Source organism: Equus quagga, chromosome 11, assembly GCF_021613505.1.
Source record: "Equus quagga isolate Etosha38 chromosome 11, UCLA_HA_Equagga_1.0, whole genome shotgun sequence".
NCBI classification, from domain to species: domain Eukaryota; kingdom Metazoa; phylum Chordata; class Mammalia; order Perissodactyla; family Equidae; genus Equus; species Equus quagga.
Window position 1 is genome coordinate 60,826,072 of NC_060277.1, and position 26,371 is coordinate 60,852,442.

The following is a 26,371-nucleotide window of genomic DNA, read 5'->3' on the forward strand; positions in this document are numbered from 1 at the left end:
CTCTCTCAAACGAAGTCGAATCAATTTCCTTGAAATACCTACCTGCAGATGTAATTTCTGTCTTCTGGAACTTTGTCTCTCTTAGCACAACGCTTCAGTCGTGCAAATATAACTTTCCCACAGTCTCTGCTTCTTCAAACTAAGTGTCCCCAGTGACCAAACACCTTAGACATCCATGCTCCTGTCCTGTTCGTGCTGGGCAACACCTTTTAGAGATATACTAGTTTTTCACTATGACAAAAGCACTCAGCACAGTGCCCAGCAAATAAAAAGGGCTTGTAAGGGGCACTCTTGGTAATTATTAAAATATGGTTCCTGGAGTTCTAGAAGACATATTTCTCTGGCCATTAAGCTTAGACTTAGCATGTCAAAGCAGGACCTTAAGGAACTTTGAGAAGCAACAAAGGCTCTCCCACAAGCTCCATATGCTTCTGTCTTATAATCTAAGGTCCCTCTCTGCTGCTCTTACGGGACTGGCTGGAGAGCAGTGTTTGCAAACAGGGACTATCACGACAACGGTAAAAAAGAAATTCACACTGGCAAAGCACTTTACAATGCCAAAGTGCTTTTACATGCATTTAAATCTTGGAAACACCACACTTCAAAGTAGGGACACTTTGTCCCTACTGCAGTGGGTGTAGTGGACACTTCACAGGCATGGGAAGAAAATACGAGAGCTTTCACTTATATTTGACTTTTCAATTCTTTTCAAACATGTATTCTGTGTGTCTTAAAATGCATATAATACATTGGTGTAAGAGTACATGAATTTTACTTACAAATAACTATATAGTTTTGTGTTATATATGACATATTTATATACAATAGCATAAACAGTATAAATATCCGTATTGTGCACTTAAAACTTTTTTTACTGATAGGGTAAGTACATGATTAACAAACTTTGGAGAACTCTGATCTAAAGCAAACAGCAAGGAAGCAATGGTAGAGATTAACATCTGATTTTATATATGGAGATCCATGTGCAAATCAATGGTAGTGAACCCAATCCAGGGTCTAATCGAGGGAGTCATATGGTTTGTGGATATCTGGCTCTCCATTTGATGGATATTCTTCAACAACTACTCCAAAGACTCATTTTCAGAAGAAGAAAACTCACCTAAGTGATGAGAAGATACACACACAATCACCAAGCTGAATACAAAACCACAAACCAGGCCAGCAAAGCTTGAACAACACTGTCTCCCAGCACACAGCCCACAATAACGTTTCTTATCCCCCAGGTCTTAAGGGGAATCGCAGTGAGTCGCAGAGGAGGGAGCCCCATATCAGGGGAGGGAAGAAGCCTGGCTGCGGCTGCCCATACTCTGCTTCTGCAACAGAGGGAGCTTTATTGGCCACCAGTAAACAGGTAAACCGCAGCTTTGCAGAGCTGGGAGCGCAAGTGTAGCCAACCTCCCTAGTTCTAATCTCACAGGATGCTTTCCAGAGCAGCAGGGACCACTTGAAAGCTTTTGCCTTTTCCAACAGGAAAGAGGTTTCCTTGGAGAAGCAGCTTTATCAAGAGTGATTTTTCTTTAAAAGACTCACTACTTTGAGAACTATTGGTCTCTGAGCATAAGCGTAATGGAGGCCCTTTATCTCCTTTCTGAGATCATCAATTAAAAATAACTACAAGGATTATAGTAAAAAACTGGTCATTTACATCCTGCTTTTTATCTCTTTTAATGCCTCACTATTTTTTAGCACTGGCCCCAAAAGGATTAAGTGAAAAACAAAACTCCAATAAAACAATTTAGATGATTATCAACTCTGATAAAAGATTTGGTAAAATAAAACCACTGGCTAAATGAGAATTTGAGATTCTCTACATATTTAGAAGTATCCCTGTGATCTATTATATCTCATTATCCTTGAGGGCAGATACTAAGCAGTATTGTAATCCAAATCCTACAACCTGAGATGGATTCTCTTTAAAGTTCTTTTATGTACAAAGTTGACAGAAAATAGGCAGTTAATGAATCTGTGTAGTTTTGTTTGTGTGTGTCCAAGCAATGGAATGTTTTTGTTAGTTGATCTTAAAGTTCAAAATTATATAACTTAATTAAGAGGCAGGAATTGAGTCTTTTCTGATTTTCAAATAAACATGTATTTTTTTACTTAATAGTTATACTTACGATTTCCTCCTCTCTCTTCATTTCTATTAACATCTTAAGCTTCAAATGGTTCAATCTCTCATTTAAGTGAGTTTTTTAGGCTTCACGGCTTAGCAGCGTTCTCTGAACCTCCTGACAGTCATCTTACCAACATACATATCAAAGAAGCTGGTAATTCTAATGCTTACTGTTAAGTTCAGATAAAAAAAGTCAATTGATGAGAGACGGGGTGTTTTTTTCTCAGCCACATTAAAGGATATCAATCAGGGGTAACTGATTACAAACCATAACTACTTCTGGTTAAAAGATAAGATTTTTTATAGAGATTTTTAATAACACAGCTGCAAAACTAAGAACTTTAATGGGGCCTTCCTGTTTTCCTCTTTCTTTTTTCATATACTTAATGACCAAAGCTGGTCCAAAAACTCCTGGGACCATATCAAAGTTCCCAACTTCAAATTGACTGGGCAACAAACGCTGTTACCAAAATACAACATTTAAGTATGGTCCCCAAGGCAAACTAACCAGGAAGCATTCGGTTTGCATTTACAGTTAGCATTCAGAAAAGGGAAATGAAGTATCTATCAGGTCTGTTAAATAAATACATAAGTAAAAGCTGTTTATATCTAAGTTAATTACGAACATTAATTGTATGAATGTGAGACCCTAAGCTTGTTCTTCCAATTACGGTTTTTCCTTGAACCATCTAAGCTCTTCTACTTTGCCATCCTATTTTTAGTTTTTTTCCTTTTCAACAAAGGAAGATTTCTTCAATATACTTAATAATCAACATTTTTTTTTTTTAGTAATTAACTAAAAAACTTTTCCCATAAAACTGGTGCCTATCAAACTTTTACGAAGTGGAAATAAGTCTTTTGAAGAATGAGTTTGGCAAGAAGGAATTGTTAGTTGAGCAGTTTTCACTATTTCAAAAATTCAATGAACTTTTAGAGAAACACAGGGGGCCACCTTCAATCCCCCATAGTTATGCTGAGTACAAAATATGGTAGAACAGATCACAAACCTCAGGACACAATGACAACAGGTGAAAGCGACACTGTAAAAAGCAGACAGAGCAAGTACAAAGCAAAGCAGCCTACGGTCATCTGGTTCAGGGACATTACCTTTCAGTCACCGTTAAGCATTCAACTACTACAGTACAGCTAAATAATGAATTATTTGTAATTAAAAGGCTAAGCTGCTCAAAATTCTTCAACTAGTGGCAACAGAGTTCCTTATACTCCTTTTTCCATTGAGCTTCTATTTTCTGAGCACCTATTATGTGCAAAGCAAGAGCCAGGCAATGAGAATGCAACAGTCAACAGGACAGACGTGGTCCTTGTCCTCTTGGCCCTCACACACCGGTGAAGATGCAGACATGCCAACAGGCATTACAGCACAGCGTGTGAGTGCTTCAGTGGGTGAAGTCAAGGATGCTGCGAAGAATCCAGAAAGGCTTCCTAACCTAGAAGCCTTCACTAATTCATGTCAAAGTTGGAGATCACAGAATAAGGAGGAGTTAGCCTGGTGACTAGGGAAGTGGGTGAGAGGTATGGCGGCTGGGGGGATGCACAGCAAGCGCAAAGCCACAGGGTGAGAGAGTGCTCCAGATAAACATTCATTTCCCACCTAGAGATAAAATATCATGAAGTATAAACACGGACAAAACTGCACCCCTGTATTTTTTTTTTTTTTTTACAAAACTCTGATATGATAACATTCTTCTTTTCGTTCTTTACCTTCAAATTCACTACCCCGCTTCTTACAATAAAAAAACAAGCTATTAGTAAAGTTAAACTATATGATACACTTTAGAAAGGTTCTCCAAAATAAACAGTTGAGCAAAACTTTTTTAGTAAAGAGATAACCTTGTAACATTCTTTCAAAATTCACTTCTTTAAGTGTTTCATTCCTTAATCTTAATAAATGAGATGCTATCATACTTTGCTTTGAACTGGAAACCAAGCCCTTGATAATGCCCCAAAATGATCATTAGGCACCTGGGCAGGTCTGACTAGAGGGTTGAGAAGCAGCATTTGGTTCCCTCTCAGATTTAGATGACACGCCCTGCCTGGAGGAGAGAGACCTGCTTGGATTTGCAGAATGGAAGGGGCCTCCCAGGTACCACAGTAACGGCTGTCTGCTGACAGGAGGTTGGGAGGGGAGGGAAACAGGTCGGGGGATGGGGGAGCAGCAGTGACAGGTGAGAATTCAGATAAATTGAGTTACTAGGAAGTTGCAGAGTTCCCATTTGATGAGAACTCAATCCATATTTTTGTTTGAAACGGGAAGCAAGGTAGTTTGCTGAGAGTGAAGAGTAGGAAAGATGGTGTTGAGTGAGTTCTCCAGATAAGAAGAGTTTCTCAACATATGTTCTGGGGACCACCCTTTACATGCCCATCTGTTAAAATGCAGATTCCCAGGCCCCACCCCTGAGCTAGAGTGAAGGAGTTTATGGAGATGAGGCCCAGAAATTAGCATTATAACCAGTTCTCCACGTATCTCAGCCAGCAAATGAAGTTTCAGAACCACTAAAGATGGTAAAGTTCTCAAAAAGAACAAAAAGAAGGAACGAGGTATGTTGACAACATCCTTGAGGACTAGCTCCAGACTCCTAATTTCGGATTCCTTAATACAAGAGAAAAATAAACCCTGTGTTTGTTTAAGTTACTATTCTTCACGTTTTCAGTCACGTGCGGCTGAGCACATTTTCAGCTCATAGTTTTTCTCTTCCTTAAAGTTGTCAATATTTCTTGAGAATGATTATCATCCACACGAAATTTATCTTTACATTCCTCTAGCATCTACCACAGCATCTTACACTTACAATCAATTCAATTAACATCAAACTGAATTTAAAACAAATGAATCATCAGAAAACAGAATAGCCTAGATGAATAGAATTTTCATCTAAATTAGAACATTAGCTAAAGCATCTACGTGGCCCACTTCCACCACAAAACAACTGGAATGATGGAATAAAAATGAAAATTGGAGATAAACCCACATCAGCAATAAATTAGATAAAGGCAGGATATTAAAACCCTCAAGAAATGTTTGTTAAATATAATACAGATGAGACGAAATTGAAGACAGTTGCTGAGAGCTGACATTACTTTCATTATTTGAACAGCAAAAAATTAGACTACCTAAATATCAACAACAAGGAAATGGATAAATATGGGAAATAAAGGCTATGTGACAGGATAGCCTGATATGGAGAGGTGAGGAGCGAGGAGCAGAGGCCACGGTGGACCGCGGGCGAGATGGACTCAGTGCATGCAAAGTCCCTTTCACATCACAGCAGCAGTGTGTAGAGGGAGCTGCGTCAGAGACAGAGGGAGAAAAGAGTGGTCACACCAAAAAGAAAGCAGAGCCTCGCCTTGACATAATTCTCACTGGGACGAGGGAGAAACCTTTCTGAGGACCTTAACCCAGTATAGCAAGACACCCACTACCACCACGCCCAGGCACAGTGTGGTAGTCTTCCAGCTCAGCAGGCAGTAGCAGTAGAGAACACACTATATGCTGAGAGTAGAGGCAGCCTACACACAAATCCACACTCAGGGAGTAGGACGCTGGTACTGTGGTTTCAAAGACATGTTGCAAAAACTTGTCATAGAAAAAGTTCCCTTACTGGTACCCTCCTCCACACCTCCCTCAGGCCACAGGAATGTTATCCTAGTGATGTAAACTGATAGCCTCCAGCCTCTAGCTTAAAATGCAAGAGAAGTCCAACAGCACCAAGTTAAACTGTTAGGTGATGGAGAACAATCCGACCGTGCACTCATTCAGCCAACAGCCAATGAGCACTACTAAGCGCCAGGCGCTGCTTGAGGCAGAGGGGATGTGACAGCGCAAACAGACCAACACCCTGTCTATCTGGAGCCTACACTCCTTTGGGGTCTGACTACTGCCTGGAATAGTCTGTCTTCAATGATGAATGGATAAAGATGAAGAGAGGTAAAGTGGGTCAATGAAAAACTTATAAAGAAGATTTTACAACATAAAAGAAAATACAGGTAGCGTGGAAGAAAAAGAGGTTGAATCTATTTCTGAAAAAGATGCATCACAGAACCAGTAGACTACAAGCTCCTCATAAAGAGAAAGACCCATGAGGCAGGAGCTGTCAGCCACACTCTCCCATTCTATCCATGACACCTTGAAGGACGCACTTGGGACAAAATGGTCTCAACGAACAGCAGGTGAACGAGTAGAAAAAAGAAAAAAAAATCCCATGAAATAGGTAAAGTGGATTAAGAAAAGCATACAGAAACAAAAACTGTCACAGCAGAATGTTAAAAATCATGAAAAGTAATAAAAAGTAGACGGCACAAAAATCAAATCAGTGCAGTACCTACATCTCAGAGGATCCTTCACAATGAAGCAGAAAATCACAGTGAGGAAAGCAGGCGGAGAGAGTATAACGTAGAGGCAAGTATACTGGAGAATGAAATTATTGCTATAAATAGGAAAAAGGAGACACCCTGATCATCATTTGCTTGGCTAACTGAAAAACCCAGGAATCAAGTGAAAAAATTTTTTTTAAATATCCCCAAATTAATTTATCAGCAAATGTACACAATCTATTTAAAGAAAACTATAAAACTTGAGAGGCAGAAAAGAAGACTTGGATAAATGAAAATGCTATAATACAGTAAAGATCTCAATTCATCACCAAATTAATGTGCAAATATGTTGAAATTCCAATTAAAATACTAACAATGTTTTGGGATTAGGGGGATTAAGGTGTGTCCAGGGGTAGAGCTTCACGAATTCTTAAATTTGCTAGAATGACAATCAACACTGGTTAACAACATTAAAAAGTGGGTATATCTCCACCTTATCCCATTGTCCAAAATACATTCCTATAAATAAAAAATTTAAATGTAAAATATAAAATCATAAAAACATAAGATTAAAAACATAGACAAACATTTACAAATCTTTTGTGGGAGAGCCTAAGCATGATATAAAAACTAGAAACTACAAGTAAAAATACTGATAGATTTGATTACATAAAATCAATGTTTGTATATCAAACTAACAATAAATGAAAACAAGAAGCAAATAACATATAAGGTATGACATTATAATAGGTACATGTAATAGGCTCAAATCTTTACTATATAAGGAACTCTTACAAACAATAAATAAAGACAAACACTGAAGAGAAGAGAAGAAAGGATAGAAGGCAAACAGGCCATTCACAAGAGAAATACAAATCCCCAATCAACATATGGAAAATATAAAACCTCATCAGCAGTTTTAAATTCTTATTTTAAAGCTCAAGTGCCACTTTCACCCATCAAATTGGTAGAGTTATTTAGAAAAATATATGCAAAGAACTGAACAAAATGTGTATCAAGACCCCATTTTTATAAAACAAACACAACAGAAACTGTATATACATTAATATAATAATTAGCCATTCTTGAACCTTTACTACATGCTAGGTCCAATACTAAATTATTCATCTGCATTATCTCACAAAATCTTCCCAACAATCCCATGCGGTAGGATTCTCTCTACTTTACAGAAGAAACTGAGGCTTAGAGGTTTGGGAAAATGTGCCCATTATCACACAGTCAATCAACAGTAGACCAGAGATTCCAGCCCTGCCAGACTGACTCCAGAGGCTGTGCTGTTAACGGTGCAACACAGACCATGCACAGAAAAACACTGACAACCGTACGCAAAAAAGTGGTTACTGCAAGTCCCGGAGGGGACTTTTTGCATATTATTATGTGTTTTGGTCTTAATAAAACAGTACTTATTAAAAAAAGGTCAGCAAAAACAGGGTAAACATATTGATACAAAAAGATATGCACAGAATAAGAATTTTTAAAAATCACAGACAGCATTCACATTAGGATCTTACCTTTGTTTAAAGTGCAAAAATATATGAACGGGATGTATAGGAAAAAAATCTAGAATACACCAAAATCATCAAATTGGTTATTATTCTGAGAGAGTGGAATTACCGGGGGATTCCATTTATCTCATTTTTGTTTATCTGTATTTTCTTTTTTTCTACATTAAACACTTAATAATAAAAATACTACTTAACATTTAATAAGTAAATAATTACTAAGGTAATTATTCAAAATATAAATTAAAATTCAAGAAATTATAATTCCACTCAATTAATATTTTTATGAAATTGTGGAAACTCTCTTACACCCTATCTGACAGCTGAAGAGAGAAGTTGACTTTTAAAAACTATAGCAAGCAATCTAAAATAAAATTGTATCCTCTATTCCTGTTTTTTTTTGTTGTTGTTCTTTTAATAAAAAGCAGCATTCTAGGCTCTAGGGGAAAAAAATCTATACATTGATAGACTGTAGTTTATATCAGTTCCATCAACAGCATAATCTATTGGTTCCAATAAATAATCTATCTTCACGTTCTGGCCTCAGAAAATGTGTTGTAGCTTTTCAGCACAGATGCTATTCAGGAAAAAATTTCTGCTTTTTATTGACCTATATTAAGTATAAACTCACTTGAGCACTAAAGCCTCTTATGATCCTAATCCAAATAAAATTTCTTTACCCCAGTGTGGTCCCTGCAACAAACTCCAAAAACATATTGTAAATAGCTCTGTTGGCAAGAGAAATTCAAGGGAGACATATTAGTACTTCTTTATAAACCAGTCTTACTTCCTCTCATAGAAAAAAAAATCTTTAAATGGCCCAGATCCTGGCAGAAATGTCAAGGCATCAGGCTGCTGCTACCCGACAATATTACAAATAAAATGTAAGTATGGTCACTATATGGCCCGCCACTTACTCTACAGTTACTTATCCTCGGTGTATTACAGGTATAAACAAAAGGGGGAGTAGAACGAAAGACTAGTTCCATAAAAGCGAGCGCTGACTCCCAGATAGTTCTGCCCTGGCTATCATTAGCTATAAAAGAATTGTCCAAGATGTTAAGAGTCTGAAAGAAATCAATTGACAGATACCAGGGATTTTCTTAAAGAAAAAAATCCTGCTGACTCCAAGACATGTGTGAATTCAAGTAATAAACTATAGAGGGAGGAAAAGGTCAAATAAGAGGGTAGGGGTCACCCAAAGGGTGCTGCCTCTTTAAATGGAATAACCAGAAGGAAATGACTTTAATTCAATTAGCTCATCCAGAAACCTGGGGCATGGAATATATAAAATGATACTAGGGGAAATTTACTGCCCCAGCACTTTTCCATCTGTAGCTGTAGGGGAGGCTCTGCTCCCTGTTTCCTTGGCGCATCCTGCTTTTGCATACCTCTCCTGTGTGGTCCAGATTCTGCCCAGCTGGCTTTTCCTGCTGCCAGTGGTGGCAAGGGCTGCTCTGGCTCTCACTAGGTGAGTTCTCCCCACATCCAGCCAGACCACTGGGTCTGGGACCGGCACCCGACCTGCACAGCACCTTCTCCACTTTCTTGAAGGGTGGTCCAGGACCACCTGCACCAGCTCATCTAGCATGCTTGTCAAAAATTCAGATCTCTGGGTCCTGTCCCAGGCTGGCAGGATCTGAATCCCTGGGCACAGCAGCCAGGAAGTGTCATTTTAACATGCGTGCCACGTGAGCTCCTTAGCACAGACAAATGGAAACCAATGAGTCTGTGTACACTACACAACACAGCATGTACAACTAAATGAGCAATTTCATCATCCAGACACCATGTTTTAGATATCAAATCCTGCATCTGGAATGTCTATTTAAGATATACAACACTGTAAGGTATATAAAAGGAAAAGCAATACAATAGCCAGTATGAAGGAAAAGAAGCTGTGGCCAAAAAAAACATTGATCCTAAACCAATTATCATACTTTCCCCTCTGTTCCTAAAGAAATAAGAATTATGAGAATAAGCTTTAAGAAATCATTTTAAATTAATTATTTAAAGTAGCTCTTTTAAGACTCTATGAAGAAGAAACATTGATAATTATTTCCTGATTGAGCAGTCAGTCAACACTGACTTCCTAAAGGCCAAATAAAAGAACTCTTTCTAGTCAGACAGCTTAGTAGACCTCTAGCATTTGAAAGTGTTGATTACTTTCTTTACGAACTGTGTCTTCTCTTTTGGCTTCTGCAACAAAGCCCTTTCCTTTTTCCCTCTCTCTGACCATTTTTTCCTTGAAGGCTCCATTATACACTCTACTCAATCTTTAAAAGGGGACGAACCCCAAAGGCCTGTCCTTGGCTTCTGCTCTGGTCACTCTACATGCTGGCCCTTGGCAACCTTGTTCATTAAAGCTTTGCAGCCAACTCCACACTGAAGATGCCTTGTCCTTCCAGCCCGATGCTCTAACTGAGGTCCTGTCCTTGACAGCCCACTGCCCACAGCACCTCTCTACTGGGTATGCCAGCATCAACTCAGATTCCCGGTGTCCAAAACAAAACTCATCTCTTCCCCCCAAACCTGTTTCTCCCTTCAGGATTCACATTCCTCAGTCTCCACACCACCATTCCTCTCTACCAGAAGGCTGGGAGTTTTTCTAGAGCAGGGGCAGCAAACACAAATGCCTGTTGGCGTACCCAGGTAACAAACTGATTTTTTATTTAACAAACAAGTGTATAGCTCTTAATACAGATACTTTTATGTAGTTTGCAAATGTTACCTCAGGTAATACGGATCTTCCTCCACTTAAGATGGGGTTACTTCCCGATAAATTATCAAAAGTCGAAAATGCACTTAATATACCTCACCTACCGAACATCACAGCTTAGCCTACCTTAAACGTGCTCAGAACACCTACATTAGCCTACCGTTGGGCAAAATCATCTAACACAAAGCCTATTTTATAATAAAGTGTTGAAGATCTCATGTAAGTTATTGGATACTGTACTGAAAGTGAGAAACAAGGTGGCTGTCTGGGTACAGGGTGGTTCCAAGGGTACCACTTGTTCACCCTCATTATCGCAGGGCTGACTGGGAGCTGCGGCCACTGCCACTGCCAGCATCACAGAGAGGATGGGACCACATTATCTGTAGCCTAGGAAAAGATCAACATTCAAAATTCGAAGCACAGTTTCTACTGAATGCATATCGCTTTGGCACCATCATAAAATTGAAAAATCCTAAGTCAAACCATTCCAAGTCAGGGACCATCCGCACCCAGAACAACCCTATGAAATAGGTATTATTACCTCTAGTTTACAGATGGGTAAACTGAGGCACAGAGAGATCATGAAACTTGCTCAAGGTCACTCAACTAGTAGAAGCCAGGATTTGAATGCAACGAGTCTGGCGCAGAGGACAATATACTCTGTTCTCTCTCAGAGAACTGGGTTGGGTGCATGATAATACGGAGCATAGGGCCCAGAGAAGCAGAGAATGCTTGCTTCATCTAGTCAAACTCTTCGCAACTCCATGTCCTAAAGCTTTCAGTTCACGTGTCCCCAGCACTCTACCATGTCTGCCTGAGGCTCTGCTCGTTCTATTTCTGTAATGTGCCCTTCCCCATCACAGCCTTAGTTTAGCCCTACGTCATTTCTCTCTTGACCACCACGGATCCGTCTGCTGTCATTCTTGCCTCTCAGCAGTCCATACTCCATAGCCAGGGTCAGCAAACTTTTTCTCTAAAGGGACAGACAGGAAATATTTGAGGCTGTCCAGGCTATAAGTTTTCTGTCACAATTACTCAACTCTGGCGATGTAGCAAGATATCAGCATAGAACAAATGGGTGTGGCTGTGTTCAATAAAACTTTATTTACAAAAGCAGGAGACCCTTGCTTAACAGTACTACCACAGCAGTTTTCTTAACCAATCCTATCCCTTATGCTGAGATATACTCCAGAGGTCCCCAAACCTTAAAGAATATAGTAAAAATATAAAAGTACCAGAAAAAAATATGAGTGAATATGTTTATAACCACAGGGTAGTGAAAATCTTTCTAAGCATTCAAAAAACCCTAATAAATTTAGATATATAAAAGTTAAAAATCTCACTGGGGCAAAATAAGACAAAAACAACAAAACATCACAAATAAAGTAAAAAGAAAAAGCAAACTACGAAAAAAATTTTTTAATGTATTTGATAGATGAAATGCTAATTTTCCTTATTTACAAAGAGGTCTTAAAAAATCATTAAGAAATAACCTAGGATATAAGCAGAAAATAGTAGAAGGAAAAATACAAATGATCAAAATAGAGCAAAAGATGTTAAATCTCACCAAAACTTAAAAAACGAAAACTAACATACACAAAAATCTTTTTCAATCAAATAGGTAAAACTGATATAAAGACTGTTTATGCATGAGCATGGAATCCAGAGGGAATTAGATTCCCACATGCTACTGGAGGGAGTGTAAATTATACCATCTTTTCTAGGAACAAACTGGTTGCTCCATCAAAATTAAAACATTTAAATAAGCAATCACATTTCTAAACACTTATTCTACAGATGGACTAACGTCAGTATCCAAAGACTTATGTACATAACAGTTAATCATTGAACGGCTTTTAATAGCAAAAAACCGGAAACACCCTAAAGGTTTACCTGAAGAGGATTAGTTAAGTAAACAATGGCAGTTCCATATAATGGAATAGTATGCAGGGGAGCAAATACCGTCAGTGAAAGTTCTACTCTTATGAGAAAACGGCAAGGTGCAGAACTCTGTGTGTGTGTGTGTATTGATCCTATTTCTATCAAAATGCATAACCACATCTACACCTTTATATCTGCACATCTGAATATATATAAGGCTACATTTCAAGCAGGGCAGTTTATCCAGAATGGATGGGAAGGGTACTTTTTCCGTCTAAGATTCATGCTTCTGTATTATTTGAACTTTTTTTTTTTACAATAAGTTTATAGTTTAGTATAATCAAAAGCTCTTAAAAGATAAACAAACAAGACAAAACACAAAGTGATTGTGTTCTCCAAAGAACCTTCCAAGACTTTCTGCTGCTGGGATATAAGAGCCAAACCCTTCAGCACGAAATACACGCCAATCTGAGAACACTGTCCTGCCCAACCCTTCGACCCCAGTCGGTGCCTCTTCCGTATGATGTCTGAGTCATACAGCGTTACTCACAGGATACTGCAGCTTTCTGAACGTGCCAGGATGGACCAAGCTTCTTTACCTCTGTTTATAGTCCTTGCCTTCTCTGCTAGTAAATACTCACTCACCTCAACCCCCTCCATAGGCAGAAACACTCCTTCTCTGGTGCCCACTCTACCTTATGCATACATTGTCATAACACCTATAAAATTAGTTTCCCTAATGATGGATATCGTAATAATAATAATATTAATCATAACTAATTAAGTGCCTATAGGGTGCTGGGCACACAGGTGTTTTACTTGCAAGGTCTCATTTAATCCTGACGATGAGGCTATGAAGTACCATTATCTCTATTTTACAGGTAAAGAAACTAAGGCACTCTAAGGCTAAATAAATTGCCCAAGATCACAGAGGTATTAAGAAAGAGTTTGGGGTTGGAAATACAGATGCATCGGCCATAGATGTTTTATCTTTATATATGTGTATGTGTGCAAAATCTCCCCACTAGACTATCAACTTTATCTTGAGGACAGAAATCATGTATGAGTTATCTCTGTATCTCTAGCTTCCAGCACAATGGGGTTCTTGGTGGACATGGAGTAAATACCGAAGGCAGGCAGCCTCTTAACACTAAAAGAGGACCTAAGAGTCGTCATCTAGCTCCACCCACTATACAATGCAGGACTCTCTTCTTCAACTTCCCTCAAAGGTGATCTCCCTTTGGTTAGTTCCAGATAAGGACCACCGCCTTACAGGACAGCCCATTTCACATCTGGATAGTTCTCCGAGGACTCTGCCTCATGCTGAGAGGATCTGCCGCCCCGTTAGCACTGGCAATTTCCTAGTTCTGCCTTCCGGACTATACATGAGCAGCACTGCCCCTTTGAATCAATGGAGCTACAGACATCAGCAGATTTGCAGACGGCTATCATGTCTTCGTTCTCCTTTTCCTCACCCTATGTCTTCCCCCTTCCTTCTCTTTTCCAAGCAAAATAATCTCATTCCCCAAGTGAAAGGGTTTCTACATCCCCACTTCCTGGTAGTTGCCCTCCGCTGGAGGACTTCAGTTTGCCAATTCCTCTCTTAAAAGCAAACCCCTACCAAGTGAGAAGCACTGTTCCTAGATAGCTGGAAGTACTCAACAAGTACATGGCAGGATTTCTGGGCTCAAAATCTGAGGGAAAATATAACATACATTAAACAGACACTCAAAAGTACCTGTAATTATTTGGAAACTAACCTTTGAGGGTCTCCCATGTGTCAGGCATGCTGCTGGGTACTCTAAATGCATTATGTGATTTAATTCTTAAATGGTTTATTATTATTCCTACTTTATGGATGAGGAAACTGTCTCAACAAGGTCAAGAACTGCCCACAGTCTCACTGGCTAGTAAATGTCGCAGCCAGGATCCGAGCTGAAATCTGCTTGACTTTGAGCCATATCCTGAGTTTGAGAAGGGGGACTTGGGCCAAGAGCAGGCGAGAGAAGACTTCATGGGGAAGCCTGGAAAGGATCTGACTGGACGTAAGACAGGCAGACCAGTCTCCACGGAGGAATGAGTACAGTGGGGTAGAAGGGGACAGCAAAGGGGACAAGAAGTATGTTTCTAGAGAAGAGTTTAATCATTCTAGATTACAATGCTCCTTTAAAATGGGGCAGAGTTGAAGCAGCAGGAAAAATGGAAGAACTATAGACTCCTGAGTAGGTTAGGAATATATGAAAGCAATGTTTTAGGAAGGTTAGTCTGGCAGCCCTGGGCAGCACACATTCCAGTGCGGGGAGAATGAAGGCACAGAGAACAGCTAGGAGCTGCCACGAAACCAAAGACCTCATATGTTTTGGACCTGAACTAGGATAGTAGTTTCAGAAACAGGGATGAGAAATCATACAGGCATTACGGTGGTAAGAGATGGATGTTAGACTAGCGACGAAGGGGAGATTAAAAGAATGATTCTAAGATTTCTCATCTGGGAGAAGTGAAGAAGGCAGGTATTACTGACCGAAATGGGATAAGAAAGGAGAACTGATCTGCAGTGAGGGGGAGACACTGAAGTGGATGTGTTAAATGATGGTGCACAGAGAGAGAAGCTCCTGCTGGTGACAGAGGTCACTTCTGATGCCTATGGACTGAGAGGCCTCATTTTTTGGATGACATCCTGTGATCACATCTTATCTATAGTCATTCTTAACATGTCAACAACACTCAAACCACTTGTGTAAATGACAAAAGATAACTTCTTTAGGAACGTGATGATTCCTTGCTCAGCTACCAGGAAGCACTCAGGCACGATTTCAAGGACACCACCTGGAACTCGTTTCCCAGCTTCAGAGTCGCACTCTGTTAAGACTTACGGTGATTCTTCAGCTCCTTTGTCAGACTCCCTATGTCTGTCATTCCTCCAAAAACACATTTTCTTTAAGTGAGCTTGGTCACCAAGGAAAGAAGTTGTCTGGTTTACCTCCTTTTACCCTGGATATCAAGCTCAACTCTCTTGAAAAACAACAAACGAAACAAAAACCACTCTTTTCCTGATCTTCTCTACTCTCAGAAGTCTCTGTCTCAGCTGTTCGCTTCCTGATTTTGATCCAATAACATTATTTGTCACTTTCTGTCCTCAAAGAGTATCTGGTTTAACTTTATCATTCACCCATTGCATTTTTTTCTTCTTATTCTCATTCAAGAAGAAAAGGAGAGACCAGTTCTTCAGTCTGCAGGATGACCCAGAACATACATTCTAAACAGGGTTAGCCCAGAATGAGCTATTTCTAAGTTTCGCTATAAGATGGGATGATGATAACAAAGCTCTGACTGACTCACGGCATGGTTGTAACAACCAAATGACATAATTATGGGTTAATACCCAAATGCATGCAATAAAATTTGGTGTGGTTTGCTACAATGAGGCAAAAAAATCTAGTTCCAAACCTCCTTTCAGAGAAGCCTCATGACAAAGTCCCTGCACACCTGGACAATCCCAGAGGCCCTACGCAAGAAGCAAAACACAGCAGGGAGCTGGGAGTCCCAGTGCCACTGTGGGCTCACTGCACAGCATGCACAGCAGCGCAATCCTTCCTGTTTTCAGAACTAAATAGACAGAACTCAATAGACAGAACTCATGACCTTACCGCATGTTCAAAGAACAGCAGGTGTAAAAACACAAAGGACAAGAAAATCAGCAGAATAAGCATTCTACTTTAATTGCAAACAAAAGAGAGACTATTTTTAGTACAATACGTTTAGTGCAATAGTATTTACAATTCTGTGTAAACAGAATTCAAAAACTTTGATTTTCAAGCCCAATGAAATTGAAGAGAAGAAAAATACTAAGAGAGGATCTGCAGTTTCAAAATATTCCCTTTGGGGCAGTAAATTAAATTAGCTTTTTGTTTAACTACAGAGAAATTTCGAGTAAGACTCTAACTATCCCAGAAAAAAAAAGTACCTGTGAGTTTGATTTTGGACAGTCGAGCCAGAATTCCTGGTAGATCGTCCACATGCAGCTTCATCTCTTTCCACTGTTTTTCCTCTTTTGTTGCGTTTCCCACATCTATTGAGGCTTCAATTACTGAGGCAGATTCTAGTTCTATCAACTCTTTTTCATTTGCCTTTCTGGACAAAGGCAGGCTGGGGGGTGAAATAGGTCTCAACTCATGTACTTCTGCTTTGGCTTGACCTGAAGATGTTTTCTCAAGGAAAGGAGATGTCACTGGTTCTGGCTTCGGTTTTACTTGCTGGTTGAGGCTTCTGTTCAGTTGTGTGACATACTAAACAAAACAGAATATGTTACTATAAAACCAAGGCCCCCAAATACTCTTAAATGGTTTTGTAGCGACACCTTCCACCAGACCAACTTTTATGGTACTTGAAAGATTTTCCCATAACTTTATAAATACATGATGAATTAACTAACATTAGTGTTTGTTACATGGCAATCACCATACTAAGAGATATGGATAATAAAATTAATGCCTCGGGAATGGTTTTCAAATTTTATGGCTTATAAATCCTAGGAATTTAAGTTCCTTGAAAGAAAGAAATTTATTTCTTATTCATCTCCTCCAGAATTTTCCCCAATGTAGCACCAGAAATTGGAGATCTACTATTCCAAATACAATGAGAAAGTTTTTTATAGTCAAGAGCCCAAGTCAACCTGTTGACTTTCCATGTTCCTAGCAAACAGTGCAGAGAGGGGCTCGGTGGTAGGGTATATCCAGGGCTGGGTGACCTCACGGCAGTGTGTGTGTGGAAAGAGCGTGGGGCTTAGAGTCAGACAGTCTCTATCACTCGCGAACAAAAAGTAATAACTACGACCTACATTCGTGAGGTAATTTACAGTTTTATATAATATATATCTTTATAACTTACATAATATTTATCTCATTTAATCTTCTCAACAGTTGTTAAAGAAGATGGATCATTATTAGTTATCTCTCTCTTTAATTTACAGATAAGGAAATTAAGGCGTAGAAATAAACTAATAGAGCCAAGAGTCAACAACCACTTAGTTATGGGTGGCCCTGGGACTTGGAGCCACCTATCCTGATAACTAGTTAAGTGCCTTTCCCATTATATCACAAAGGATTGAAATTATATATACAATCTTAGAAAGGAATTACAATGAATGAATTCATGAATGAATCCAGAGTTCTGCTTATATAAAAAAAGGCATTATACATATTTGAGTTTCTCTTCTACATATCCATTATCTTTGATCCCAAACTTAAAAAGTCTGAACATTTCTGGAAATTTAAACCTCTTATCAAAACAATGAGTTTTATTAAGATTTTAAGTTAATTTTAAGTTAAAGTGGGCATTTTAGGTTGAAAAAAGATGAGACAAACGTCAAATAGGACTTTAGATTATGAATCTGCTATTCTCTCATGCTTGCACTATAATTATGGGTTTTTAGCTGTCATTTCTCCATTCTATGATCCTTTTCTATTTGAGAAAATAGCAAATACCCTCACTGGTAATTAAGAGTAAGTTACATGTTGCCTACAATAATCACAGAGCCAACCTAGATCAATGCCTATAAGAAGACTGAGATGTATTATCAATGCCCACTATAAAATGCCTAGCATATTACAAAAACTCTCACTTTTTTTGAGTCTACTCAGAAATGCACATGTTTAAAAGACTTTTAAATGCACTCCTGATGTAAGAAAATAGGAGGGTCACACTGTTAAGGCAATTATTTTGGTATTACTGACGTATTCACAGAAGTTTAAAGAATTTGAAAAGATGCATTATAACAGTTCAGCTTTTCCTAATTTTAGCCTAGCTGAAATGTGCCAGAAGTTTTCAATCTTTCTCAAACTTAGTCAGTAAATTCAGGATCATACTTTTAACCTCAAAGGTCAGGATTATTCTGCTATCAGTTAAGAATAATCAAAACAAGCTATTAAAGTTTTGGGTAAACTTAGGAGGACACCAAATAAAAGTCCTTTTCAAATTGCACTTCTTACAACTTTTCTTATAACAGAAATTTCTGAAATTTCCTCATACAGAGAAAGTAAAGGCAGATAGCAGGAGAGGAAGGATGGTCTTCTAGAACATACCATGCGCTTGAGGAAGTTAAAGTGCTGAAATGTAATCCACTGCTTGTTGATGTTCCTGAAAAGATGCATAAACTTGTGAGGGGATTCCTGCATAGCTCTTCTTTCTAGGTACCAGACACATCCTCCTACCCAACCTGTAACAGAGAAGGGGAGAACACGTTAAAATGATTACTGCTTCTCACCAAATGATGACGGTACCTATCCAGAAACAAAGCCAGCCACTGAGGTAAGCATCACACGCGTGACGGGTCCAAACTTTGAAATGATCTAATCCTGATTTGTGAATAAACGCAATTTATTATCTCTGCTCCCTGTTTAAGTCAGTGTGATTCTTCAGCAGGGCTGGGAAAATGTTTCATTTCAGGATCATTATGATTTTATTATAGTAAATGCAAAAATGACCACACTGTAGATCTTTTTAAGAAAAACATACAAAAAAATCAGTTCAGTCACTTTTAAAAAAGTATAAAATGAGAAGTACAAATTTCCTCAATAAATAACAGTAAGCTGGAAGATATATTTCAGATTAATATTTTGGGCATGTGGGGTAAGCCAACTAAAAGGGGGAGGAAATCACTTTCAGTAAAGTATGACTCTATCAATCTAGGTAGGAAGAAGCTATTTTTGTTGTACCCAAATTTGGCTTGTAATCGTTCCCCTAAAGCTTCTCTCGAGTATCAACAAATCCAATGCTTCCGTGTAAGGCCTCATCCTAGTCAAGCCTTCGACAGTGTAACAGCACAGATTCTCCCTCTACCTTGAAAAGTCTCTCTTCCCATGGCATCCATGACACTAAAGGTTTCTGGGTCTCTGCGGCCCACTGCTCATCACTTCTCAGTTCCTTATGGTGTCTCTTCTTGCCGCGTCCTCCACTTTAAGGCAGTTGTATTCCCACTGTTCGGAACACTACATACTGGCCCCAAGCAAATGCAATTATACGGTAATTTTCAATCTTCAACCTACTTCTAGAGTCATTAAGTCTATTTCCAACAGCTTTCTTAGTATCTCCACACGGATGGGTTGCAATATGTCTTTAAGGAGACTTTATTCCCATCTTTATCTTTCCTCTGTTCCCTTCTGCAGATAAAGCCATTACTTACTTAAGACTTCAACATCTTGAACTCTTCCTTCATCACCTAATAACCATCAAGTCCAGTCAACCCTGAAATACTGGTTAAATCCTTCCACTTCCTGCCATTCCTAGTGATACAGACCCTTATCACCTTACAATTGAGTGCACTAACAGTTGTAGGATTCAAGCCACTCATCCTGACTTCTGTAATTTCCTTTCCTCTCCAATCCAAGCTCCATAAAGCCAATGGTTTTCTTCCCGAAGCCCAGAACATGTATTACTCGCCCAAACACGTACATAAAACTCATTGCAGCAGAGCTGTCTCATCCCCCCACTAAGCACACCGCACTTTTCACGATTCGTTCATCTTTGTTTATCTCGTTTCCTTGCTGTCAGTGTCTTGCCTCCACTCTGTCTGCCAAATTTTCAAAGTCTCTTTCAACTGTTCTATCACTTTATACTCTTTTTGGTGGCACTTCTTAATACAGATTGTTTCCACCATCATCTTTTTTCAGCTCCTTGATGGCAGGGACTCTCCTTTATCCAGCTTTGCTCTAACAGCTGGCAGAGTGCTTTCCATATGGTAGCGTGCTTTCCATATAACAGTGAAACAGTGTTTGATGACTGGATCACCCACAGAGTTTGCCTGGACTGGGGAAGGAGAACTGTCACTGCCCCTTGGAATACGTGGCAATTATCTTACACCAGACGTAAGTCACTTCACTGAAATCACACCCTCAAACCTGTGAATTACGAAATGCTTATTTTCAATACGTGACTATGCGCTGCGCATATATGCAGACAGGAAGGAACAGCAGTGTTGAAATCGGTCCTCTGATACTCAAGTTTTATTATTTTGCTTTTCATCATGTGTATTTCTCCTTTTTGGCCCTAACATTGTTCTTGAGGATAACAGGATTTCAATATTAAAAGATAACGTCTAGAAGATCAAGGTTTTACTGTTCTGGGCCTTAATTTCAAAACCATTTTTGAGTTCATTTAGTCCAACAAGAAATGCATATTGCTGGGAGGGAAAGAACCTCCTTGGGAAATACCCCTCAAGATTAAGTGGGTCAAACTGAGATTTTTACAGAATGGTAGTAAGAAAAAAAACAGCTAGGAAGCTGTACTTTTAAATGATGAAAACACTTCATTTAGACAAAACATGTCACATTTCTATGAATCAGTACCTAGAAACTGAAAGACATTTCAGCCCTATGTAAACAAATGTAGGCTTGAAGATACACAGGGCTTACAATAGATACATTAAAAACCTAGGAACATGTGACCTTATCGACCACTGACACAGAGTCATGATTGCGGGGCTTTTAAAAGGAGGTGAGCAGAGAAGTAACTGAAAGGTCCTGAAATGTTTTTAATGGCTATAAAATACTTAGGATCTTTAGAAGCAAAATCAGACACGACCACTGGATACCTAAAATAGTTCCAGTTTACATTTCTGTCGCCCCTTCCCACCACGCTGCTTCCAGATCAAGCTCTTCCAGTGGATCTTCCAAATGGAGCATAGTCAGACCACTTACTAGCAGATTTTCTGGCAAATATATTCACTGCTTCAGGAAGCTAAGCTATTAATTCCTCCCATACCAGCACGGGAAAGACTGATCCAGCAACAAACCATGTGAACCATATGTTGCTCACACTGAAACTGGGGAATTCTGAGCAGTCAAATGGAATTGTCCTACAGGAAGCTGAAAATACAGAACAGAAAGGCCGAAAAGCACCTAGTCTGAGGAGTGCATATCGGAAAAACTTCCACAGAGGTGATAATTCAAGCACTAAGACAAGATGCACTCTGTGACCTACGGTCAGGATCAAAGAACACTCACAGTCAGGGATGTTCTGTAACCAACACGTAATTAAAAAAGAATCACACACCATTTAAAAGAACTTTTCATTACAGAAAATTTCAGTCACATACAATAGCAGAAGAATACAATTGTGTATCCCCCAGCTTTAACAATTACCTAACCAAGGCCAATCTGGTTTCTCTATACTCCTTCCCACCTCCCACCCTCCTCCTCTCTTTTTGGAACAGAAGGGACCTTTGAGATCTTTTAGTTCAACTGCCTCATTTTGAGCAAACTCAATTCCAGGCAACACAAATGATATGCCCTAAGATCGCACAGCCAAGAGACCCACAAAACAACATTACGAGAAAAGAGGAAGAAAGGAATTTCATAGAGTCACTGTGATCAACATTGCCAGATGCTGCAGAGAGCTTGTGATAGGTGAGACCTAAAAAGGTTTCTGGGATTTGACCAAAGGGACTCCCTGGCTTCTTCAATCCATCTCCAATTTGGTCCACCAGCAACACATTCCTCACACAGCTATTAGTTATCATTCTAAACTACTGGGGGCAAAACGATCCCCAATCTCCTCTTTATTATCTCCATCAGGACAAATTTCATTCATTCACAAATGATTACTGAAAGCCAACAATGTACACCAGGTACTGTTTGGGGCACTGGAGACACAGAGATGAACCAGAGAGAAACTGTCCCTGCTTTCACCAGATTTATATTCTAGTCAGAAAAAACACATAATAAACCGCTATATAAATAAATTATGACAGACCGTGCTAGCCATGATGAAAGAAATAGAGCGATGTGAGAAGAGACGGGCAGGGGGCTCAACTTTAGACAGCGTTGTCAGGTAGGCCTCTCTGGAAAGGTGACGTTTGAGCTGAGACCTAGCCAACGGCCAAGGAAGTGCACTCCACCTTCATCATATAGTTGTTCCTGGTCCTTCAAGTGGGAAGATTATATCAGGGATAACGCTGATGGCAGAAAGCCAAGCCTCCGGGCGACCATGGTTCCCCGTCTGTAATCGTGATTATCATCATCATCATGACCACCTTACACTGGAACAAGGCTTCTAGGTGGGGGCAATGCTCTTCCCTTGTGCTTACATGCCAGTGGCTAGGAACTGAGGCTCTGATGAGCCCAGAGGCTCGTGGAGCCCTAAGGTCCTACTCGGTCCTCTCTCCTCCAGCCTCCACTCTGCAAACCAAAGCATCAGCAGACACCGGCCCCCCGGGGAAGAGGGACAGAGAGGTGGTGTGGACCAGCGGGGCACAGTGCAGGGCGAGACTTTGGCTCCGTAGCCTCTTCACCTCAGGCTACTCCAAAGGTCATTTCCTCCCACCGGAACCCAACCAAGCCGACCTCGCCAAGGGCTCCCAAGGTTGCAGCCAGCCGGAACCACGGCGCCGCACGTGGCAAAAAGAAGAGAATTTTCCCAAAGTCGCGCCCGCGAGCGGGTGCAGTACCTGTCAGGAGGCGTGAGGAGAGAGTATGCGGGGAGGCAGCCATAACGCACAAGTCGGGCCGCTCCCCGGGATCCCCGTGTCCTCACCGGCTACTGGGCGCCGCCATCTTCCTTCCCCGCCCCCCGGTGGGCGGAGAGACGCTTCCGGTCCGTCACTTCCGGCGGGCGGGTCGCGGCCGGAGAAGCCTGTGGCTGGAGGTGCTCGGCGCCCGAGCGGTGGGACAGTGAGGGACTGAAGGTCGGAGGCCTCGCGTACTTTCGGGAAGTGCGAGGGGCGCGGCGTGGCTACGTCTTGCGAAAGGAACGGCGCGCGCGGACGGCGGGCCGGTGCTCTCAGTTGCCCGGCATCCGCTGGCCGGGTCCCTGGGACCGCGTGCGGATGACCGGACCTGCAGTTGAAAGTGACGGTTGGGATGCTTCTGGGTGACCCAGCGCCAAGAGGAAGTGGTTCTTGGGACGATGCCTCCACCTTCTCCCCTGATCAGATACAGCCCTCCTCTCTTCGCTGTCAGGTGGGAGGACCGGTGAACTCGGGGTTAGGGTTTCCGGCTCTGGAGTGACATCTGTACTCGAGTCCTGGCACCCTCTCCTGGCCTTCTGACCTGCTCGAGCAAGTTCCGTGAGCCCTCTGAGCCTCAGTTATCTAGGCACAGGTACAACAGGGATAACAGGAGTGTATATTTTATAAGATGGTTGGAAGAATTAAATCATGTCTCCCCACTGGGTAGCCAGGCGCCTACCACGTATAGGCGCTGATAAATTATCATTAGTGTTGTGGTTACTAGGGCAGATCTCAGCAGCCCTCCGCTCATCTGTTTTTCACGTCGCAGTTCCACGAGGAAACGTACACTGAAGGAAAAAGCCAGCTTTTGAAAAAGAAGAGAGAAATCGGTAACTGGGTTCTGTAAGGGCGGTTTCTGTCTTCAACGAGAAGGTGGTAGCCTTTTGGGTTCAACTCGCCTAACATTGCTGGGTACAGGGGTTGCTGAGAAGAGCAAGGCTCCTGATCCATACCAGTGGGCGGGAGAGGGTGGTCAGCTGAGGAGGCGGTGTGATGGGGGTCAGGTGGGAAGTGCTGCAGAACCGCAGCGGGGAGAACAGTTCTGGTGTAGCTGGGTCAGGGGAGACTTCTGTCCTCAGTTGGAGGAACAGTGGGTCTTTCCTTCATACAAGGGAGGGAAACGATACTCCATGAAGAGAACAGCAGCATTAAATACTATGTTGAAAGTTTTCAAACCACTTAGGATTTTCCATGTGCTTTTTATAAACATTTGATGTTTGTATCCGTAGTAAATCTTTATGAGTAACACGTTAAGGCTCAGAGTTTTAAGTGATCTGCCCAGAGTCACCTGAATGCCAGAACCAAGAGCAGAACCCCTGATACCTGTTACAGCGTTATTTCCTCCATACCAGATAGCCTTACGCACCCGAGCGTCTTGAAGAGGCGTGGCCTCTGTGATTTATAAAGCGCAGTATTTCAACCTTGGCTGCCTGTCAGAGTCACCTGCAGGGCTTTAAAAGTTACAGATGCCTGAGCCAACTCCAGACCTATTAAATCAGAAAGGGTGTGGAATGGATGGAAGGGACCTGTAATTTTCTTTTTAAAGCACCACAGGTGATTTTGGTATACAGAACTGAGAATTACAGGATTCCAGCTTGTTTTTACTTGACAACACAGCTATGTCTAATAGGTTATTTAACATAAATGTTATATTTCATGTACTCATAAAATATGAATTCCCAAGTTGTCTAGGCTTATGATAGACAAGGAGTTTAATAGACATGTTCCTCCTTAGCCAACAGATTTTTTCCTTCATTTTTAAGTCATTTCCAAAAATAGAGGCAAGGCGTGATCAAGTACATGAATGAATGCATAGGTTTTCATTTAATGAGAGAAACCAGAGTAAATGTTTTATAGGAGAAATGCCTAAAAGATGAATACATTCTGGCTTGGTTGGTCAGGAAGTGTGTTCATCTAATTTGTAAGTCAGTTAGCCTAGGTCAATAGTCTCAAAGCATACTCTCCTAAAAAGTAATGCCTGGAGATACTTCTGGAAACAAGAGGCTTCTATGGCTATGTGCATTGATTTGGCCACCTGTAGCTGCAAGGGAGGCTGTGATTAGTTTAGGCTGGTCCCATTCCATCACTGTGGACCTAAACGTATTGCTGTCCCAAATCAAATTAATGTTAAATTGAGGAAGAAGTAGGGAATGGATTTTGGATAAGCAACTAAAGGAGTCAGCCACAACTTTGTTGAACCTATTATTTTCCAAACAGTGTGAACACAACGCATTTTGTGAAATATCATGAAACCTTGGGAAATGCTAGCCTTACACACACACAAACAATTTTCAGGATTGAAATATGTTCATATTCACAGTTTTTACTTATTCTAAGGGGAATTGGACTTCCCATTTGGAACTATCTTGCTTCATTACACTTACTTTTCTGGGATAGGTTTGCTTAGAAAATGCCATGTACAAGCTCTGCCCTTTTGTCCCTGTAGATTCATAGGACTTGTAGAGTCAGGCGTCAGCCAGCCAGATAGCCGGATGTTTTCGTTTCATAGATCTGGAAACAGGTCCAGAGAAGTTAAGTAATTGACTCGGAGTGATAGAACTTTGTCTCCAAACATCCAAGCCAGCATTTTTCCATCTCATTATATTGTCTTTCTTGTCCCTTAGTCTCCTCCCTGTATTATCGTCACTAATGAAATGATGGAGGGCTCTACAATTATATGCATTTATTTGACTTTGGATTTTTACACTTCTAGTAAAATAAAGATATTTTGTAAATTATGTTTTTAATTACCTCTTTTGTTCAGTATCACTTACGGAAAGCTATAAATAATTAAAAGCTAAAAGCATTGTTTTACTTATTCCATAATTACTGGAAGTTATGTCATTCAATTTTATGTTAATGTGGTCATTAACTACAGTTACCACTTGCTTCTGTATTTTTAAACATGGTTCCAAATAATCAGTGGTAAAACTTTGTACCTTCTCTCTTGAAAACAACGTTATCAAACTTCAGAACCTAGATAATGGCTCCTCTTCTTTTCCTTAATGTTTCAGCCCTCAGCTAAAAACTAAGCTGTTCTCAAGTGCCGCTTGTCCTGTAGTAGATTTGCTTCAAAGTTGGAAAGCAAAATTTCAAATAAAATTTCTCCTTAGAGTCTTTCTGCATGTACTGAATCAAATCTGCATTTTATACCATATGACATGACTTCTGAGTAGATGCTAACTCTTTCAAGCCTTGCCGTAATTTCCCATGATAAATGAAGACCTAGCTTTCTCCAGGAAAAATCCCAACCTAGTATGCAGGATGTATTCAGTTGACAC

At 40.4% G+C, this 26,371-nt stretch overlaps 1 protein-coding gene across 1 annotated transcript in view; it reads right to left on the bottom strand.

Moving 5' to 3' along the window:
• LOC124247146 (protoheme IX farnesyltransferase, mitochondrial) overlaps positions 1-23,184 on the bottom strand; it is a 125,552-nt gene extending 102,368 nt beyond the window's left edge. The window contains exons 1-3 of the mRNA XM_046676207.1: positions 23,031-23,184; positions 18,670-18,803; positions 16,554-16,875 (exon numbers count right to left, since the gene is read on the bottom strand). Coding sequence (XP_046532163.1) covers positions 16,554-16,875; positions 18,670-18,803; positions 23,031-23,073 — 499 coding nt within the window. The 5' untranslated portion in view covers positions 23,074-23,184. The remainder of the gene's footprint in view (positions 1-16,553; positions 16,876-18,669; positions 18,804-23,030) is intronic.
• Positions 23,185-26,371: the final 3,187 nt, after the last annotated feature.